Raw genomic sequence first — 20,589 nt, forward strand, 5'->3', positions numbered from 1 at the left:
GCTGAGGCCAAGGCGGCGGGCAGCCACGGCTGGCACCCAGGGCATCTCATGGCTAAGCCAGTGTTCTTCCTAGCACACCCTGCACATTCGACTTCACAATTGCAACTTTTGAATTTGAAAAACAAAAATGAAAATTCTAAGCCCCCGAATCTTTAATACTAGATTGTCTAATAAGTAATACAGCAGAATCTCTACTAAGCAAAACTCAACTAGCCTCAACCGGCACTTTATGAGGGGCCTCTTGCCAAAGCCCACTTGGAGGATCAAGAGGCCGATCGGGAGAAAACGAGGTGATGCCTGGGGCTGAGGCAGAAAGAGCAACCTCCAGGGAATGGTCTAGAAACAAGGACTTCCTAACCTTTGAAGTGGCACTGACCCCTCTGGCCAGAGTCCAGTGAAGTCCACGGACCCCTTTCTCAGAAACAGGCTCTAACTTTGCAGTTAGAGGTTAGTGAAAATGAAGATGCCCCCTTTTCCCCATCCTTGGAATCCATCTACAAAACCCTAGTTAAGTCTCCAGGCATGGGCAGGGCTCAGAATTCTGTCAGGGGGCAGCTAGGTGGCGCTGCAGTGGATAGAACACCAGCCCTGGAGTCAGGAGGACCTGAGTTCAAATCCAGCCTCAGACACTTAACACTTACTAGCTGTGTGACCCTAGGCAAGTCACTTAACCCCAATTGCCCCATGCAAAACAAAACAAAACAAAACAGAATTCTCTATCAGGAGCTGTTCAGCCACGTTCACTAGATTCTACTTACTCAGGTAGAATAGTAAGCGGATTCAAGCATTTCAGGTAGATTGCTCAAAAAACCAAAGGGGAAAAAACCCCTTTACTTAACCAGAAAATCCAAGGTGCCAGCTGCTGCCTCCCTCTCTGGGGCACTAGCTGGAAGAAGAGTGGGCAGCCAGGACAGAGGAGAATGCTATGATTTGTTGACAAGGGATGCCAATGTAGATGGCTCCTTCTGTCTAACATGTGTGCCCTATAGATTCCCCCACACTGTGCTGTTCCCCATGGGTGCTACCCTCTAGGTTCCCTTTCTCACCCTGCATGGCACCCCCTGTGGACTGCCCTGTACACCTTCAGTCACCCTGCATGGTGCCCCATGGGGACTGCCCCATAGCCCTCCTTCACTCACCCTGCACGGTGCCCCATGGGTATTGGCGGGCCTTCACCATCTTGTTGCCAATCTTCAGTTCTTCTGTGCTGCCCACCACCGCGAATGGCAGGTGGCCCTGCAATGGAAGATGTGTGCTCAGGAACACGGCGGGAGGTGGGGGGGGGCAGCATGCTCACAGACAAAGGGAAGCTGCCGCTGATTTCCTCATCCCCATCACCAGAATGAGTCACTGACTTCTGTGCATCATCACTGTGCTCAGTCAGGCTCTGCCCTTGTAGGGCTTACAAGCACAGACAATGCCCACATGGACAGAGAGACGTACAGAGGACAGAGAGATACAAAGGACAAACATCACAAGTCAGAGGGGACTGCTCAGATGTACTCTAACGAGCCTTACAGAATGTCTACTAGGCACTAGGGTTGACAGTCAAGATAAAAAAATAGTGCCTGCCCTCAAGAAGATTCAATTTTACAAGCTCGGAAATACTTATTTCCAGGGGGAAGTGCCCTCCTTCCCTTAACTGCAAAGGTGGTGGCCTATGGGTGAGGAATACTGTATATACTGGCAGACTCAGCTGACATGTTGGTTGGTTTGGCTAAGCTGTTTTTTCCCTCTTTCTCTTGTAATCTTCGTTATGAAGGAGGGCCCAAATGGAAGGGGCAATGACAAGGGACATATTTGGAAAGGGAGCTGATGAAATGAGCAGAGGCATCAATAAAGATTTTTTTTAAAAAAAGAACATGTCAAAAGAAAAAAAAAGATCTGTGTCCATCCTTGTGGGATGGGAGTTTCTTGTCACACCTCCCGGCCCACCAGTTCCTGTCCCCGACCTTTCTTCTGGCCTGCAGCAAGCTAAGCGTGTGGCCGTGTGATGTGGACAGCGAGCTTGGCAGTAGCCTCCTCTGCCAGCTTGGGGGAAGTGTAGGAATTCATCAGTGGATAAAGTCTAGAGCTTCCCCCCTCCCTTGAAGGATGCTTTTACCCCACTGAATCTGCTCTGCTCCCAGGACGGGGCTTCCTCTCACCCTTTTGCCTGTCTGCCTCTACCCTATTGCAGGCTAGTCTCTCCTTGGGCAGTGTCCCCCCACAATGGGCACGGAGCCACTTCAGCAGGCTGGTATGGGGCAAGGGGCAGTAGTTCTCCCCGAGCTGTTTTATCTTTGGGGACAAGGGGATGCCAGAAGCCAAGATGGGAGACTTAGCGCAGGGCTCTGGGACCACTGGTATGGCTATTTAGGCCAGGCCATTGTGGGAGAAGGTATAGAAGTCCCAAAGCTCTCCAGGCTCCACCACAGCAGGTAGGACTGGGCCAAGGTCAGAGGCCAATAATGGGCTGCACCCCCTGCCTCATCAGCAAGAGGGATGCAGAGGAATAAGTGAAGATCGGGGGCTATTCCCTTGTGCTCAGCCCCCCCCCCCAATCCCAGGGAGATAATGAAGGGAGGAAGATTCAAGGCTCCCTGTTCATCTCAGAGTGGCTGCATGATAGCCAATGTCAGGGGCACTGCAGCCTCCTCCCCCAAGTATGGCATTTCATGCCTGCGACTCCCTCCCCAGTGAAGCTGCTTCAGAAATGTCACAAGACTTCCCAGGGTGCTCTCTCTTTAAATTGGCTTCAGAGTCTGTTCTAATAATACTTCCCATGGTGTTTGCTCACTTCAAAATGCCTTCACATCTCAGACCTTATTCTAGCCTGACACATGCCAGTGAGTCAGGCCAGCCCAGCCCAGCATTCTTTGGTCATTCCCATTTGAAAGTTGGGGAAACTGAGGCACAGAGAAGTTAAGTGACTACCCAAATCATCACACCAGGTATTCACAAAGCAGGGAGAAAAGCCAGCCTGCCAACGCCCAGACAAATGCTTTTCATTGCTTGGTTTTCCTCTCCTGTCCCATGATGCCCCAGTAGTCAATCATGGCACTGTTTTCTTTTCCCAAGACACACAGGTCTTGGGATCTGGGCGGGGGGGGGGGGGGGAGGGAGGAAGAGACTGATGCGCCCGGGTTCTGCCTGTTGTCTGTCCCAGTGACCATCATGCCCTTGCCCAGGGGTTTGAGCATTGGCTGCCCCATGTCCCCAGGGCAGCAGGGAGGATGCAGTAAGCCCAGCTGCTCTTCCCGTTGAAGGCAGAGCAGCATCTGATGTGGCTCTTTAGCTAGATGATATCAGATGGAAGCCAGCTAACTTGTGCAAGGGAGGAAATGCAGATGAGACCTGGCCCTGACCCCCTTTCCCTCTGTTTTAGAGAGATGCCTAGGCAAAAATAGACCCCAGCATTGAGCACGGCAGAGTGGAACAGGGACACACACATGTACACACACGTGTACACATACACACACACACGCACATGCATTACCAGCTTGGGGGGAAATGTCTAATAAAACAAGGAACAGAGGAGATCACCTCCCAAAAAGATGATTTTGATTACACAAAATTAAATTGCTTTTACACAAAGACAATCAATAGAACTAAAAGGAGAAATCTGACTAAGGACATTTTTTTTGGTATAAAACATCTCTCATAAAAGTCTAACAGCCGCTAGACCTGGAGTTAGGAGGACCCGAGTTCCAATCTGATGTCAGACACTAACTGTGTTCTCTTGGGATAACCCTGATTGCCTCCCCCCAAAATAAAAATAAAGGTCTGATGGCCAAGATATCTAGGGAATTAACAAACATTTATAAGGTCAAGAGAGGCAACAGTGAATAGTGGGTAGAGCTGGGTTCAAGTTCTATTTCTGATATATATTGCGAGACCCTGGGCAGATCACTTAACCTCTCACTGGCCCCAGGATGCTATCTCAGACTATGGTTGCAGAGAAGGTACCAACTTGCTCTGATGGAGGGAGTTTCCTCATCTGGGAGATCCCTATATGAAAACAATCCCAGCTCTAGTTCCTATCCCTATAGAAGACCCAAGAGCCATTCCCCAGTAGTGATTGAAGCAGCAATAAACCATTCTTTAGAAATCCAGTGACTAACCAAGAGGTAAAACAAGACAAAAAGGAATCTGTAAGTCACAGGGCCTGCCTTCACGAAGCGGCACTGTACCAATGCCTTTTATTTATTTATTTTTTGCAGGGCAAGGAGGGTTAATGTGACTTGCCCAGGGTCACACAGCTAGTGTCAAGCGTCTGAGGCCAGATTTGAACTCAGATCCTCCTGAATCCAGGGCCGGTGCTTTATCCACTGCACCGCCTAGCTGCTCCCTACCAATGCCTTTTAAAGACTGGGGACCATCTCTCATCTCACAGATCTCCTCTAAAAGAAAATGTCAAACTTCTCTATTTGCACTTGAAAACCTTTCCCAGGCTGCTGGCAGTCAACCTTGCTCAGATAATTTCCCATGATGCCCCTGAATGCACTCCGAGGCCCAGTCAAGTTGGTCTACCTGCTGTTCTTTGTCCACGATATTTTATTTCCAGGCTCTGTACCTTTGCCTAGGCTGTCCCTATGCTGGACTTCACAGCCTTCTTACCTCCCACTTAAAATTCATAGCTACCCACAAGGCTCAGATCAGGTAACTCCTTTAATACTCTAAGTACTGTTTTCTTCATCCTCAAATTCTATTGTATATTTATCTGTTTACTATCACCTCCTCTCCCAGACTATCAGATCCACACCCACTTTTTATCTTTGTAATCCCATCCACACTAATAGGCCCTTAATAACTTTGCCAGCACAACCAAACCAACTCTAGCATTCACTTTGGGGAATGAGGCTGACCTCACTCTCAGAGCTTTCTGGGTTAGTGAGGACAACGGGATCTATCAGAGTGTTCCAGGGGGAGCAAGGTTTGGCCCACCGTGAATTTAACTGATGCTGTGGGATAATTAGTTGCTTTCTAATCCCACTAACACTATGTGAGTTCATTCTCTCCTGGACCAACTTTGCTTCTGACACTCTCAGGGCCAGGGGCCATTTGTTTGCCCAGTTTGGTGCAGTGGAGGCTTCTGGGACCCTCCTCCCCTGTTCTGAGAGACTACCAGACTGGACTTGGCCTCTTCTCAATTCCGCCATTAGCTCCCATAAGCCCTGTCCATTAGGAGCTCCCTCCATTCAAGCAGCTTGCTGCTGAGGCCACAGAAAAGCTCTCTGCCCATCTGTCTCTCTCATTAGTCACCACTCATTTCCAGGAAATGCAGGTGTTGTCTATGGAGATTATGCCACTGACTCATCATACACTTGGATTTGTGGGCTCTGCTCTCAACTCACACAGGGAGCCAAGGTGAAGGTAAGCTGGACAGGACACAAGTATTCTCTTCCCTGAGGGAGCAGGAGGCTCCTTGGGAAGGGGATTCCAGGCTGAGCTGAACTCCTGTGCCCCAGAAGTGGGCCCGTAGGCTGCTGATAGGGGAATTTCTGGCATGCAAGCATGAAAGGGGTCATTGGCATACAGTGTCCCCAAGATACTTTTGGCCAGGGCTAGACTCTGTTTCTCTTCACTATACCATGAAGCCCTTCCAGTCTTTCTGATCACAGCTGAGCTTAGCTTTATTCCATAAGCCTCCAAACAAGGGGCATGGTGGGGGGGAGAATGCTGCCACTATCACAATCCATTCTCTAGTCACCAGGCTATACTTCCCCCTGACTGGGTGCTGGACAGGACGGAATGAGACAGGACCAAGCCCACCAGTGGGAGCCACAGCAATGCCAATGGACTGGGGAAATGGCAATCTCTCGACTGACACTCATTAAGTGCCTACTATGTGCCAGGTGGGCCAGCCAAACTTGCAGAGATGTGATCCTCTGCTCTACTCATTTTCTGGCAGCCTCTCTAGCACTGCCTCGGACCAAAGGAACAGCGGGACCGCTGTGTAAAAAGGGCTTTTATTACCAGGTCTTTCCTGAGCTCGGATGCACAAGCCCATGATGTCATTAGGAAAACTGATGCCTCTCAGGAGAGGGCGAGAAAGCCTTTCCCCAAACAGAACTCTTCTGGAAGCCATTAGCTCGGCCAAGGCCCAACACTGGGGATTGAACTGGTGGGCTCTCTGCCGTGAACATTACTCATTCCTCCGGAAGGAGGGAGGCATCTGGCAAACTCTGGGCTTCATTCATATTTCCTCTCAAGTAAAACAAAATCTTGGGCAGGAGGAAATGAGAGAAAGGGAAAAATGGATCCCCAGCCAGAAGTCGGCCCTGTGCCCCTCCTCTCCCAGTTGCATTCTCTGCCCCCTCCCATGCCCAGCCTGGAACCTTTGTAATCTGAGGTGGGAACATGTCAGGGATACTTGACCCACCGCCTGCCACCTTTGCAATTTTTTCACGCCTCCGGTTGTTCTTGCTTCCCTGATAGCGCCACTGCTCTGCTGGGGTTAAACAGAGCATGTGGCAAAGGGGGTAGAAAGAAAAGATTGGCCTCTTCTTTCCAGAGCCTTTCCAGGACCTGCCTCTCCCCCTCCTTAACTCTCTTGCTTGTGTCTTAAGGAGGTGGACCTGAATGGGCACCCAGTAACTTTGTTCCAGGGGGCTGAAATGGGGACGGGCCAGTGGCTACCCTTAGGTTATGGCTATCTACCTGGTGCCCCACAGCAGGGGGAACCACCCCCAGCCTCCCATGATCCTCTTGTGGTAGCTGCAGAGGCTGGCCTGGTCTGACTAGCCCCAAACCCAGCATGATCAGACATGAGATCTCCAGCTCAGGCTTCCTTTTCTCATTTGCTCCCCTTTAGAAGGTTCCATCCTGTGTCAATATTAAAGTCTCTCTTGACACTTGGACATGGTCCAGAAGGCCTGCAATGGCCGAGACATTTAGTCGATCCCATAATCCCCCAAGTGGGCATCCAACCTTTGTGGGAAACCTCCAGGGAGAAGGCACCTTACTACCTCTCAAGGCAGCCTCTTTCCCTTCAGTCTGCCCCAGGGCCAAGCTAAACAAGGGATAGTCCTTAGAACACTAAAACAAGTACCCTGGCTTTGCCATTGGCTAGTTGCGCCATGACTTTGGCCAAGTAACCTTCTCCCACAATTATTTTTACCACAAACTAAAATATTCCCACCTACAACTCTGCCATGAGTTAACAGATGTGACTGGGGTTTGCAAATGATCAAACCCAGACCCACACAGAAGCCATCTAGTACAACCCCCTCATTTTTACATGGGAGGAAATTGAGGCCCAAGGAAGTGAAATGTGTGTCTGGGGTCACACACCTAGTGTCTGAGGAAGGATTTGAATGCAGGTCTTCCTGACTCCAAGCCCACCCCTCTTTCCACAGCAATCACTTTTGTTTAGTCGGTTTTAGTCGTGTCCAACTCTCTGTGACCCCATTTGGGGGTTTTCTTGACAAAGATACTGAAGTGGCTTGCCATTTCCTTCTCCAGACCATTTTACAGATGAGGAAACTGAGGAAAACAGGATGAAGTGACTTGCCCAGGGTCACACAGCTAGGAAGTTGTCTGAGGCCATATTTGAACTCAGGAAGATAGATGTCTTCTTGACTAAAGGACCTGCACTCTCTCCATTGCACTGCCATCTAGTGGCCTCTTTAGGCCTGGCACCCTGCTCACTGCAGTACCACCTAGCTGCCTCACCAGTGGTCAAGCTCACATCAGGTTCTAGTCATGTGGAAGCTCCTATGGCCAGCAGAACATCGTCAGCCTACCCTGCTGGCCTGCCTTTGTGTTAGCCACACTCCCTGAACTTGGATTGTCAAGAGCTGCCTGGCTGCTCCCACAATAGAATGCAGTTTTCCCTTTTGGAGATGACCCCATATCCCTCAAGCTGAACCTCGGATCTCTGACTCACATTCATGGTCCCGTTGAGCTCAGCCACCGACTCATCATCAGTAGGGAACTGGTAGATTTGTACTCCATTGCTCACCAGCTCGCTTGTGATTTTTATTTTGAACTTGGTTAGTTCGCTCTTGGCAATAGCATCTGATTTGGCAATGATGGGGATGATGTTGACCTGTGGGAGGGAAAGTGATGAAAAGCCAGTCTGTGGTCAATAATCTGGAGCTTTGGGATGTCCTAAATTCTAAGTAGCTGAGGTCAGAAGGTCGAGTCAGATCTATGATCTATATCAGGAGAGCAGACTCCCGGTTGGGATAATGGAAAACCTAGCAACTCCTGTAGAGGAGACAAGGGCTAGTGGGGCTGGAAGATGGCAGGCGCAAAGGGTCATGGAGGGGAGACGGGGTATCCTGCCTCCCTCTCTTACTTCCAGGACAATGAAGAATGGACTTGGTGAGAATCAATACCTAGCACTGGAGACTTTCATCAAAGGGGACGACCTTCAATGGCCAATGAGCTAGGCCCAAATGTCCAGGACAGAGAAAAAGCCCACGCCTTGAATGTGGTGATTTCTGGGTGGCAGGAGTAGTGCCCCTGCTGCTCCTCTTCTCAAACCACCCACACCTACTCTCTGGTGCTTAAGGCAAGGCCTTTCCTTCCAGTGTTAGAAGAGGCTCAAATGTATCTTCCTCCCTCCAAAGAGAAGGACCCCCCTAACCTAGTCAGTCACCTTCATGTGGAAATGAATGAGCAGAGCCTTCTCTGACAACAAGCGGTCATAGGGGAGGAGAGAGGCTTTCACCTGCTGGAGAGGGCACAATGCCTTGCTTCCAGAGCCCTGCCAACCATCACCACAGGTGTCCCTGTTCCCTGAGGGGCCAGGGAAGGAGGAGAAGGCCCAGCCTCACTAGTGGGAAAGGAAGGCAGGGTGTGGATCAGGGCCATTATCATGCTAGATAAGGGGTGGCCGGCTGTGGCTGTCCCACATTGCTGAGGGGAATGTGAGAGCCATGATGAAGCTCGGAGAGGCCGCCAAGGCTCTTCATCTAGCAGGAGTTCCCCTTGATCAGCCTGTGGCTAGCAGATCACCCAGCTGCCTTGCAGCCCAGTACCTTGCTGTCTAGCTTCTTCATGGTCACCAGGTCCAGAGACTTCAGGGAGTGGCCCGTGGGGGCGATGAAATACAGACAGACATGGATGCGGGAATCGTGATAGCTGTGCAGCACCCTCCGGATCTTCAGCTCCTCCTGAAGGTATGCTTCGAACTGGGCATCAATGAACTCCACAATGGGCTTGTAGCTAAAAGGTAAGAGGAGAAAGCATGGCTGCCAGATGGACGACAACGCCGTCAGAGAGGCCCCCCTGGCCTTCTCCCAACCTTCATGCCAAGAGTTAGCACTGCGTAGTGCTAGAATACTTGTAAAGTCCTATGCGACCTCATTTGAGCCTCAGAATGGTCCTGTGATATAGGTGCTCACCATATCCCTGTTTTAAAGATGGGGAAAAGCAAGGCCAGGAGAATTTAAATGATTTGCCCAGGGTCACAGAGCTAGTGTTTGAGGTGAGACTTGAACTCAGTTCTTCCAGACTCCACTCTCCTAAAGCTTGAACCATCTTAGTTTCCATTCCTCCCAAATAGGCCAATGACCTTCCAGTCAAGTCATTCTAACCGTCTCATTGGTAGCTACAATGTACAGGATCATTGCTATTTCGGGGCTTTTGCTCATAGGCTCCCAGATCTAGAGCTGTAAGGGACCTCACAGCCCATCTTGTCCAACTGAGAGTGGTACAGTGATTTGCCTAGGGTCACATAGCTAGTAAGCATCAAAGGTAGGATTCGAACCCAAGTCCTCCTGGATCCAAGTCCAGCTCTAGGAAGGAGGGGAAAGGAATAAGCATTTATATAGTACCTACTATGTACCAAATCCTGTGTTATGTGTTTTACAAATTTTATCTCAATTGACCCTCATAACAATTCTTTGAGGGAGGTGCTGTTATTTCAGAGTTGAGTAAACCAAGGCAAACAGTGGTTGATTGACTTGCCCAAGGTCACACAGCTAGTTAAGTGTCTGAGGCAAGATTTGAACTCAGGTCTTCCTAACTCCAGGCCTGGCACTTCTTTCACTATAGTACCACCTAGCTGCCACTACACTAAAACCTTATGGGGGGTGGGGGTGGGGGGAAAGAGGATGGACTTTGGCCCATTATTCTTCCAATTTGGTAGGAGTAAATAAAAGGGCCCTGGCCTAGTAGTCAAGTGACCCAGGATTTGGGTGCTCCCTAGGCAATTCACTTGACTCCTGGACTTCTTCCTTGACTTCTCAGTAAAAGGAGGAGGTTGGACTAGATGCCAACCCATATTGACTTTAAAAACCACAAATTAACATTATCTATGTTATATTCTATCTCTAAAAATTTTTGTTAAACATCTCCCAATTGCATTTTAATCTGGTTTGGGAGTTTTGACACCTCTGCCCTAAGTGACCTTCTATGATTCAATGATTTTAGGAGAGAAGGAATGGTGTCTGGGGAAAGAAAGGCTACACTTTGTAAAAGGCGGCTTGGGGAAAGGGGAATAGCACATCTGAAAATGCTGCCTTTCCTTCCCTTAGGTACTCCCTTGGGAGGAACACAAAAGGAAAGGAAAGGAACAGGAAGACAAGTGAAAGTGTTTCCTGTTCCAGCAGACTCTCCATTATTCACAGTCTGTGTATGGAGGTGGGGGATGGGGCAGATAATCCCAGGCCTCAACTAAAACAAAAATCTCTTCTATTTAGCCTTGGAATGCACTCCCCCGCCCCCCTAATTGTAGGGGGATTCAGGATATTAAACTGTACATGACCTGGGGCAGGGGGGACAGCTGGGGAAAGAAGCAGGCCTGGAGCTAGAGACAAATCCACTTTGGGATGACATGACAGGGAGCTCTGGGGAAAGATCTAAGATGACACATAAGGAAGCCAGGAATCAGCCTGTATCTGAATGAATGGAAGGCACTCCCTTGGAGGTAACCTGGGAGACCCAGATGGCCTATGGGCTCACTCCCCAGGGAAGCCCTGTCCTGCCTTCTGCACAGAAACCTTGAGAGGCCCAACCTGGCCAGCCAGCCCCTTCTCTGCCTCACCTGTCCTCCTTGTTGATCTGGTCTCCAAAGCCCACAGTGCTCACCACTGTGAGCTTAAGCCCCACGTTACTCTCCTGGAGGTCATAGGTGTTGGAACGGAGCTGGACGCCAGGCAGGTAGTGGGTGGTCGTTTCCCCTTCCAGCTTGGTGTTGAACAGTGTGTCCATGAGGGTGGACTTGCCCACGCCCGTCTCCCCTGGAAAATCCAAAGGCCCCAGGGGCCTGCCATTACTGCCATAGACCCTTCATGACCTCTTTACCACCAGCTCTGAGTATCCCCCCCACCCCCCGGCTCCCAGCCCCTGACTCCCACATTGCCACCTCCTGGCTTCCTTCAGGTCCCAACTAAAAATTCCACCTTCTACAGGAAGCCTTCCCTGATTCCCCTTCATGCAAGGGCCTTCTCTCTATCAACCAGCTTCAATCGATCCTGGACATGGCTTGTTTGTGCACATCTCTGCTTATCTCTCACATTAGATGGTGAACTTTTTGGGGACAGGATGCCCCTTTTGCCTTTCTACGTATTCCAGAATCTAGCACAGGGCCTGGCATGTAGGAAGTGCTTAGCAATGCTTATTGACTACTGACTAGACCAGGGCTTCTTCAACTTTTTCCACTCAAGACCCTTTTTCACGCGACCCTGGGTATATAGATATATAAAATAGATAGACATAAGCTTTTACTGTTTTGGGGGGGGTTGTTTTTGGTCTTTGTGGGGCAATGAGGGTTAAGTGACTTGCCCAGGGTCACACAGCTAGTAAGTGTCAAGTGTCTGAGGCCAGATTTGAACTCAGATCCTGCTGAATCCAGGGCCAGTGCTTTATCCACTGAGCCACCTAGCTGCCCACAATAAAAGTAATTCTTTTTTTTTGTTTTTTTGGTGGGGTCAATGAGGGTTAAGTGACTTGCCCAGGGTCACACAGCTAATAAATGTGTAAGGCTGAATTTGAACTCAGGCCTTCCTGCCTCTAGGCCCAGCTCTCTATCCACCTAGCTACCCCATGTCAACATAGTAGTAGCTTTTTAAAGAGGAATGTTATCTAGGTTTTATTGTATTTTTATTTTGTTACATATTTCTCAATTACATTTGGGGGGGCTTTTCAAATTTTTACATAAGATTGGGGTGCTTTATTATAAGCTTCAGGCAACACAATAGGCAGCTTCTTTTATGACAGCAATGAAAAAATGTTTCTTTCATGTCCCGAGTCAGAAATGAGCTAATACTAGAACTAGATAATTAATTTCAACATTCTCATAATTGAAATGATTGGGTATCACCAAAATAACCTATGTTTATTAGGACCTAGATTTAATCCAATCCCAATTACATTTTAATCTGGTTTGGGTGTGCTAGGAGTGTTGGAGACACCACCACCACCACCCCCCCCCCCCCACCGCCGATAGTTACATATTTAACGCCTCTGGACTAATGTGATATCTCTAAAACACAGAACTGATCATGTCTCTGGCCCTCAGCTCCACTTCAAAACCTTCACCAGCTTCCTGTTGATTTGAGGATAAACTACAAACTCCTCAGACTGGAATTTAAAGTCTCATACTCTGGTTCCCCCGCTACTTTTCCCGCCTTATCTCATATAATTTCCCTTCACAGTGGCCTGCTAGCTATTTCAGCCCTAATGCATCATGGTCCGGCATGATCCTCCCTCTCTGCCAAGAATTTTTCTCTCTCAAACTCAGTCTTTCTCCCACTCCTCTCCTTCTCTCCCCCCTCTCTTTTCTCCCTCCCTTCTTCTTTGTATCTTTCTCCTGTTTGTCTCTCCCTCTCCTCTTTCCTTTTCTCTTCTTTTTCTCTTACCTCTCCTCTGTTTCTTCCTCCTCTCTCTCCCTTTCTTTCTTTTTTTTTTGGCAGGGCAATGAGGGTTAAGTGACTTGCCCAGGGTCACACAGCTAGTAAGTGTCAAGTGTCTGAGGCTGGATTTGAACTCAGGTCCTCCTGAATCCAGGGCTGGTGCTTTATCCACTGAACCACCTAGCTGCCCCTTTCCTTTCTTTTTTAATACATTTTTGTTTAAAGTTTTGAGTTATAAATTCTATTCCTTCTTCCCCTTCCCTGAGGCAATAAACAATCAGATATAGGTTATACATGTGCAATTATGTAAAACATTCCCATATTAGTCTTTACATTTTTTTTTTATTGGCAGGGCAATGAGGCTTAAGTGACTTGCCTAGGGTCACATAGCCAGTGTCAAGTGTCTGAGGCTGGATTTGAACTCAGGTCCTCCTGAATCCAGGGCCAGTGCTTTATCCACTGCAGCTCCACCTAGCTGCCCCTCCCATATTAGTCATTTTGTATGTCTCTTCCTCTTTCCTTCTCTCCCCTCTACTTCTCCCCTTCTTAGTGGTCTACATGTTGTATGCCTGAGTACAATATACAATCCTTAAAGGCAGAGATTGATATATGTATGTATGTATGTATATATATATATATATATGAAATAGATATTATATATTTTACTTATATAGAGATTTATTTATCTCTATCCCCAGTGCCCTAACACCCTGGAGGTGCCTAATAAATTGAATTAAAAGAGTCTTCAAGATTCTCAAGACATTCAACGCCCTCATTTTACAGAAGAGGGAACTGAGGCCCCAGAGGCCTGAAGCACTGACTTAATATTGTCATTCCTATTTTAAGTGATAACCAGTCCAAGGCAGCTGGGTGGCTCAGTGCACTGGGTCTGCAGTCAGTAGAATCTGAGTTCAAATGTGGTTCAAGACACTTACTAGATGTGTGACCCTGGGCAAGTCACTTAACCTCTGTCTGCCTTAGTTTTCACAATTATAAAATGGAGGTAATAATAGTACCTACACCTTGAGGATCAAATGAAATAATATTGGTTGAGTCAGTGCCTGGCGCATAGTAGGTGCTTAATAAATGTGGATTCCCTTCTCTTATTCCCCAAGGTCTGGCAGCTAGTGGACTCTAGGGGCACAGCTGGAACCTCAATTTTTCTACTCCCAATCCACTGTTCTTTCTGCTCTACCCCCATGCCTGACCCTCCTGATCAAGTCAGGAGCTGTCCATCCCAGCTGGTTGACTGTGCAGGTCCTTTGGTGCTCCCCAGCACTGTTTCTGACCTTCACCTTTGGAGAATTTCACTGAGATTGCCTTTCACTTCTGCAGCAGGGGAGACAATTAGCCATCATGAATATCCAAATAATACCATTAAAACCACAAATTATATAGCAGAAATGAAAACATATTTCAATTTCACAAGTCATTTTCTGTCGATCAACATCAACATTTGCCAAGGATTTAACTATGTGCCAGGCACCGTGCTAAGCCCTAGAGATACAAAAAAAGGTAAAAAACCAAAACCAACCCAAACTCATCCCTGCTTTCAAGTAGCTTACATTTCAATGGGAGGGGGGAGGAGGAGAGTAGGAGGGAGTCCCATGGGACAGTCTTTGGATGACTGAGGCAGAGCTGCCAAACAAGAGGGCCGTTTAGGAATGGGGGTCTGGTGGGGGGGCAGAGGGAGAGAAAATGAAGATGAGAGCTATAGGAGTGGATGATAAGCTGAGAAGGGAACACCTTCCAGCCCTCCTTTTAGGCCAGGGTACCTGAGACACAGGCTCCATTGTATGACAGCATCCTCAGACGAAGGATGCAGAGAGTTGTCTAAGTGAGATTTGAGTTGTTTTCCCAGGAGTAGAACCTTCACCCTTTCTTTGACTGGTGCCCTCAGGCCCAATGGTAAACCCTGGGAGGTGGCTGGCTGAGGCTAGGGGTGGGGGGCAATATGTGGTTATGCAAGAAGCTATTATCAGTATTTTCTCTCCCCTTTAAAGACAAAGTTAGGGGCAGCTAAGTGGCGCTTCAGTGGATAGAGTGTGGGGGCCTTTAGTCAAGAAGACTCATCTTCCTGAGTTCAAAAGCATCTGAGTGGCCTCAGACACTTCAAGCTGGGTGACCCTGGGCAAGTCACTTCACCCTGTCTGTCTCAGTTTCCTCATCTGTCCTATGAGCCGGAGAAGGAAATAGCAAAGCACTCTGGCATCTTTGCCAAGAAAACCCCCAATGGGGTCAGGGAGAATTGGACACAACTGAAATGACTAAACAACAACAAAAGAGGTTATCAACCAGCCCTGGGTATGGGTGAATGTGTGTGTGGTATATGTATGTATAAATGAGAAATCAGGAGAGGAGAGGAGAGGAGAGGAGAGGAGAGGAGAGGAGAGGAGAGGAGAGGAGAGGAGAGGAGAGGAGAGGAGAGGAGAGGAGAGGAGAGGAGAGGAGAGGAGAGGAGAGGAGAGGAGAGGAGAGGAGAGGAGAGGAGAGGAGAGGAGAAGAGAAGAGAAGAGAAGAGAAGAGAAGAGAAGAGAAGAGAAGAGAAGAGAAGAGAAGAGAAGAGAAGAGAAGAGAAGAGAAGAGAAGAGAAGAGAAGAGGGAGCTAGGTCGCGGAGACCTGACAAGACTATAGAAATTCTAAAGAAAAATGAGAAGAGATAAAGAGGGGCAGAGACAGAGAGTCCTTGAACTGGCTCGCATCCCCTCCTCCCCATTTCATGCTTCAGCCAGGAGCAGGGGGCCATCCTTCCCATCCTTTCTGAAGCTGGAACCAGAGCTCCAAAGCCTCATGTCCTTCCTTCTCCACCCCCACCTGGCCCCCCTCCCACCCCACTGGGCCAGGCTGCTAATGTGCTTAGCAGACAGGGTGCATAGGAATGATGCCAGGCAGATCTTGTTTCCATCCAGGGTCTGCAAAACCCATTAGCAGAAAAAACCCACCAACACTAGCCGTTTTTTCCCCCCTCCAGAGCAAGGGAAAGTATTTGGCCCCTGGAAACGTTTGTTGAGGGCCACCTGCCTAGTATATCTGAGAGGTGGCAGACTTGGCCAGTTGGCTGGAATGAGTCACCCCCAAAACCGGGAGAAGAGGAAGTCAATCCAGACAGTAAGTGGGGACCAGGGCGCCTAAGTAGGAGATCACATTTCTAGTACCCAGACCATGGCCTCACCAGAGATTTTTTTTCCTAACTTGTTAGTACCTATGGGTTTTAGAACCAAAAGGAATGTGGGCCAATGTCGCCACCACCCTACGTGAAGTACACTGCCCATTCCACCCACGCTAGAAATCCAACAGCCACAGCACAGAGGGATATTGTACCAGCTCAGATTTTCCTAAGCAAGCACCATGCTTCTGGAGAACTCTCCCTCCATCAGCCATGGCTCTTGGTCTCGTATCCTTCTGTGGGTTTCTGAAGACTCCCAGAATCTCTGAACAGGAAGGGGTCTCAGAGGCTCATACCTGACCAAGAATCCCCTCCACACACATCCCTGACAAATGATTCCGTCCTTCCTTGGGCTGACTCCTCTCCCAGTCCTCTCCTACTTTTAGTAGCTTTTTCTAACATCAAGCCCAGATCTGGCTCTCGGTATTAGACATTTGCTGCTCCTAGGTTCTGCCTTTTAGAGTCAAGGAGAACAAGTGAGAGACAACATGACCTAGAGGACAGAATGTTGGACTTGGAGCCAAGAAGGCCTGGGTTCGAATCCTACCTTAGATAGATTGTATGACTGTAAGGAAATACTTTGACCTCTTTAAACCCCAGTTTTCTCTTCTGCCAAATAAAGAGGTTGGACTAGTGACTTGCCCAGGGTCACACAGTAAGTGTCTGAGGCCAGATTTGAACTCAGGAAGATGAGTCTTCTTGACTCCAGGCACTGCACTTTATCCACTATAGCGCCACCTAGCTGGCCCTAGCTTTGTATTTGAAGGGGAAAGAAAATACAGGTAATAAATGCAATGGCACAGAAGAGTTCCAGGGAACTTGTGATGGAAGAGGATCTCCAAATCCAAGAAAAAAAAAAAAGAACTGTGGAGTATAGATGCTGATTGAACCATACTATTTCTTTTGTTTTTGATGCTGTTGTTTTTTTCTATTTTGAGGTTTTTCATCATTGCTCTGATTTTTTCTCTTATAACATGACTAATGCAGAAATAGGATTAATGTTATTATGTGTGTATATATATATATATATATATATATATATATATATATATATATATAAAACCTATATCAGATTACCTGCTGTCTAGGGGAGGGGGGAAGGAGGGGAGGGAGGGAGAAAAATCTGAAATTGTAAAGTTTGTATAAACAAAAGTTGAGAACTATCTTTACATGTAATGGAAAAAATAAAATACTTTATTAATTTAAAAAAAGAAAAGAAAATACAGGTAATAGCTCTAGCTTCAGCTCTAAATCTATCACCCTTTCCTAAATCTGAACTCTCTTTCATGATACATTTGAAGGGTGCTATCCTGTCCCCTCCCACGGCTTCTCTTCTCCAGGCTAAGCACCTCTGGTTTCTTCCATCGCTTCTCATATATTTGACATTGGAGCCGTCCCAACATATGGATGCTATAAATCTTAGTCCTCCGTCTCAGCCTGGACGGTATGTACCTTCTCTATGTTCCACACGTGCGTCTTGTATTATGGGCAAAGACCCAGAAACTCCAACTTTCCCATTGGGTGGAGAGTCTATCCAAGAGGGCTGACTGTGGTTTTATCCATCAGACAGGAAGCTACTCAGAATGAGGGGGACTCCTTAGAGTGAGAGATTCTGAAGAGTCGCAACCGATACTCCCCCACTGCACTCATGTTCTTCTCCCTGCCATCTTTCTCTCCTTTCTTTTCCCTGCTTCTCTATTCGCTCTCTCTCTACCTTGCCAGGCTCCTCAGGGCTGGTGAAGTTTCTAAGCTCATGGTATGAGAGCATGAGAGTAAGAAAGACACCCATGGAATTCCAGAAACTCTAATGTGGATGGTCCCCTTCTCCCCCAATGGCCATGTGGTCTAGGGCATCCTGGAGCAAGAATGCCCTTGATGGCATCTTGAGAAGTGGGCATCCAGGCTCTTCTTGGAGACCTCCAAGAAGGGGGAGCTCACTACTTTCTGGCTTCTGTTATTCATGACCCCCAGAGGGACATGTCACTTCATCTCTCTCTGAGCTTCAGTTTCCTCATCTCACTCCAGGGGCAAACAAAACCAGCCTAATGCCTCTTTCATAAGGAACCCATCAAACACTTGAAGACAGCTATGCCAGCTTCACTATTGATGTACCCAGCAAGGCTTCTCTTCCCCAAGCCCAACACTCCTGGTGCCTTTCATTGCTCCTTGTGGGTCATGATGTTAAGGCCCTTCACCATTCTGGTTACTCTCCTTTGGACATTCCTCAGTTTATCAATGCTCTTCCTAAAATTTGGTATCCAGAACATAATACTCCAGATGTAGTTTAATCGGGACAGAGGAAACCAAGACAACCCCCATTCCACATACTACGCCTCCCTGTTGTAGTCTAAGCTCAAAACAGCCTTAGTTTGGGGGGACTTTTTTGGGCTACTATATCACAGTTGATATATATTGAGTTTGCAGTCCACTATGACCCCGGATCTTTCTCAGACAAACTGATGCCTATTCTTACCTTCACCATCTACTTGTGAAGTAACTGCTTGGGACTCAAGTGTGAGACTTCATTTTGGGGAGGCTAGACCTGCAATTTCATTGGTGTAGGGAACTCCCAGTCAGGAAATTTCCTCTACTAATGCAGACGGGCATCTGCTCTGCAACTTCTCATTCTAGAGAGGTTAAGGGGCAAGTGCCCAACATCATATGGCCAGAATGGGTCAAAGGGCTTCCTGACTCTAAGACAACACAAATGCCTGGTAAATGTGAGTTTTTATGACACGGCCCAACCTTGGAGCCTGTCCAGATCTTTTTAAGATCTTGAGTCTGTCAGCCTATGGTGTTAACCAGTCCTCCTCGATCTACACCTCCCCATGGTGAATAGCCCTCATTAATCCCTACAGTTCCATGTTACCTTGGGCACTTACCCCTCTGAGCCTCATTTTCTCCCTCCTCCCTCCCTTGTTTTACAAATGGGTTAGATTAGATCAGTTCAAAGGCTCTTTCTTCCCCATCTAACTCCAGATCCCACAATCTTTTACTTTGGGACTATAAGGACTGATGGCACTACTGCCCTTTGCCCTGCTTCCTATCAGTCCCCATCCCTCTGACTGACTGGGACTCAACCAAGATTCCTTCCCAACCAAAACGCTGGTTAAATCCCTGCAAGAGCTCCTGGACTATTTCACTAGACTTTTGTCCTGTCAAGTCTGGCTTTAAAAAGCAGGTTACCTACTGGGTCTTAGAGCTCAGTTTCCCTCTAGTGCACTGGCTGGGACAGGAGAAGAGCCTCGGGGCCTCTGATGACCCAGCTGGATCCACAGAACCCGAGTGCACCAGAGGAGGCAGGGACCTCAGGGGCCTCGGAGCTCTGCTCCTTTCCTTTAACACAGGAAGAAACTGAAGGTTCCAGAGAGGAAGGTCTTCTTTGAGATCTCTCTCTCTCTGATTAGTGCTTAGCGACACTGGTGGTCTGCTGACTGGTGCTGTGAACAGCAGTAACCGGGGTAGCATGCTTGTATACCCTTAGTGAGAAAGAATGAGGTGAGGTGATTCACGGAATATGAGAAGACATTACTGTCCTTTGTGCACAGGCCTCCACTCAGCTCCCAGGGAGATTCAAGAGAGAGGAGACAAAGTCTTCAGAGGGTAGAGCTGGAGGGGCTTCAGAGGCTGTCTGGTTCAGCCTCTTCATCTTACAGAGGAGGAAACTGAGGCCCCGGAGCTCACAGCTAGTGTTGGTCTGAGAGGGACTTCCAACCAAAGGCTCCTGCCTCTGAGGACAGTACTGATCCCACTATAGCAAGTTACAACCACATGGTAATGTGGCCCCAAATATTCATCCCCTCATGGCCAAGCCAGTGCCGAGCCTCTCTTATTTTTAGCCAAGAGATAGCCAATCCAATGCTGCTTCTCCCCTCAATGCCTTTGCCAGGGTTGGCAGAGTGTTTGGGGAACCAGGGGCCATGAGGCGGCCCAGCAGGCCTTGAGGAGAGGAGCGATGAAAAGGGCAGCTTCCATTGGCATGGTGCCGCCGCCAGGCTGGCACTAAGGAATGCAACATGCGCACTCACAGAGCACTGACACAGGATGATTAGTGAAGATCGTGTAAGCCCAGGCAAAAGAAGCTTTTGGGGAGCAATCAGGGAAGACTTCATGGAGCAGGTGCCATATGAGCAGGGGCCTAAGGGAACAGAGGAGGCACAGATGAGTGTGTGCGCTAGCCAGGCTGCCAAGCACAGCCACAGCAGGAGCAAAGGCATGGTTGGGGGAAAGCACCAGACATGGAGAGGAGACAGAACGGCTTATAAGCCAGTTTTGCTAGAGTTCTGCCCCATGGAGGGGAGAAGTGGGAAGAAAGGAAGGAAGCAAGAATTTATTGAGTGGCTTCTATGTCCCAGGCACTATGTTAATCCCTTTACAAGCGTGATCTCGCTTGGTCTTCACAGAAACCCTGTGAGGTAGGTGCTATTATCCCAATTTTACAGGTGAGGAAACTGAGGCAAGCAGAGACAAAGTGACTCACCCAAGGTCATACAGCTAGTGTCTGAGGCCACATTTGAACAACATGGATTCTTCCTGACTCCAAGCCCAGTGCTCCAACCAGTGGGTCACCCAGCTGCCTCTAAAGGATTATGACATAACACTCAGAAGGTAGGCTGGTGCCAGATGGTGAAAAG

At 48.4% G+C, this 20,589-nt stretch overlaps 1 protein-coding gene across 5 annotated transcripts in view; it reads right to left on the reverse strand.

Annotated features, from left to right (window-relative positions):
* SEPTIN6 (septin 6) overlaps positions 1-20,589 on the reverse strand; it is a 64,553-nt gene that overhangs the window by 22,863 nt on the left and 21,101 nt on the right. For 4 of the 5 annotated variants that reach the window (XM_043974025.1, XM_043974023.1, XM_043974022.1 and 1 more), the window contains exons 3-6: positions 10,979-11,174; positions 8,970-9,156; positions 7,871-8,032; positions 1,140-1,236 (exon numbers count right to left, since the gene is read on the reverse strand). In XM_043974025.1, the coding sequence (XP_043829960.1) occupies positions 1,140-1,236; positions 7,871-8,032; positions 8,970-9,156; positions 10,979-11,174 (642 nt within the window). Of the gene's footprint in view, positions 1-1,139; positions 1,237-7,870; positions 8,033-8,969; positions 9,157-10,978; positions 11,175-14,077; positions 14,118-20,589 lie in introns of all 5 variants that reach the window. The other variant, XM_043974026.1, reaches the window with a different exon arrangement.

The sequence above is a fragment of the Dromiciops gliroides genome, chromosome X, assembly GCF_019393635.1.
Source record: "Dromiciops gliroides isolate mDroGli1 chromosome X, mDroGli1.pri, whole genome shotgun sequence".
Taxonomy (NCBI): Eukaryota; Metazoa; Chordata; class Mammalia; order Microbiotheria; family Microbiotheriidae; genus Dromiciops; species Dromiciops gliroides.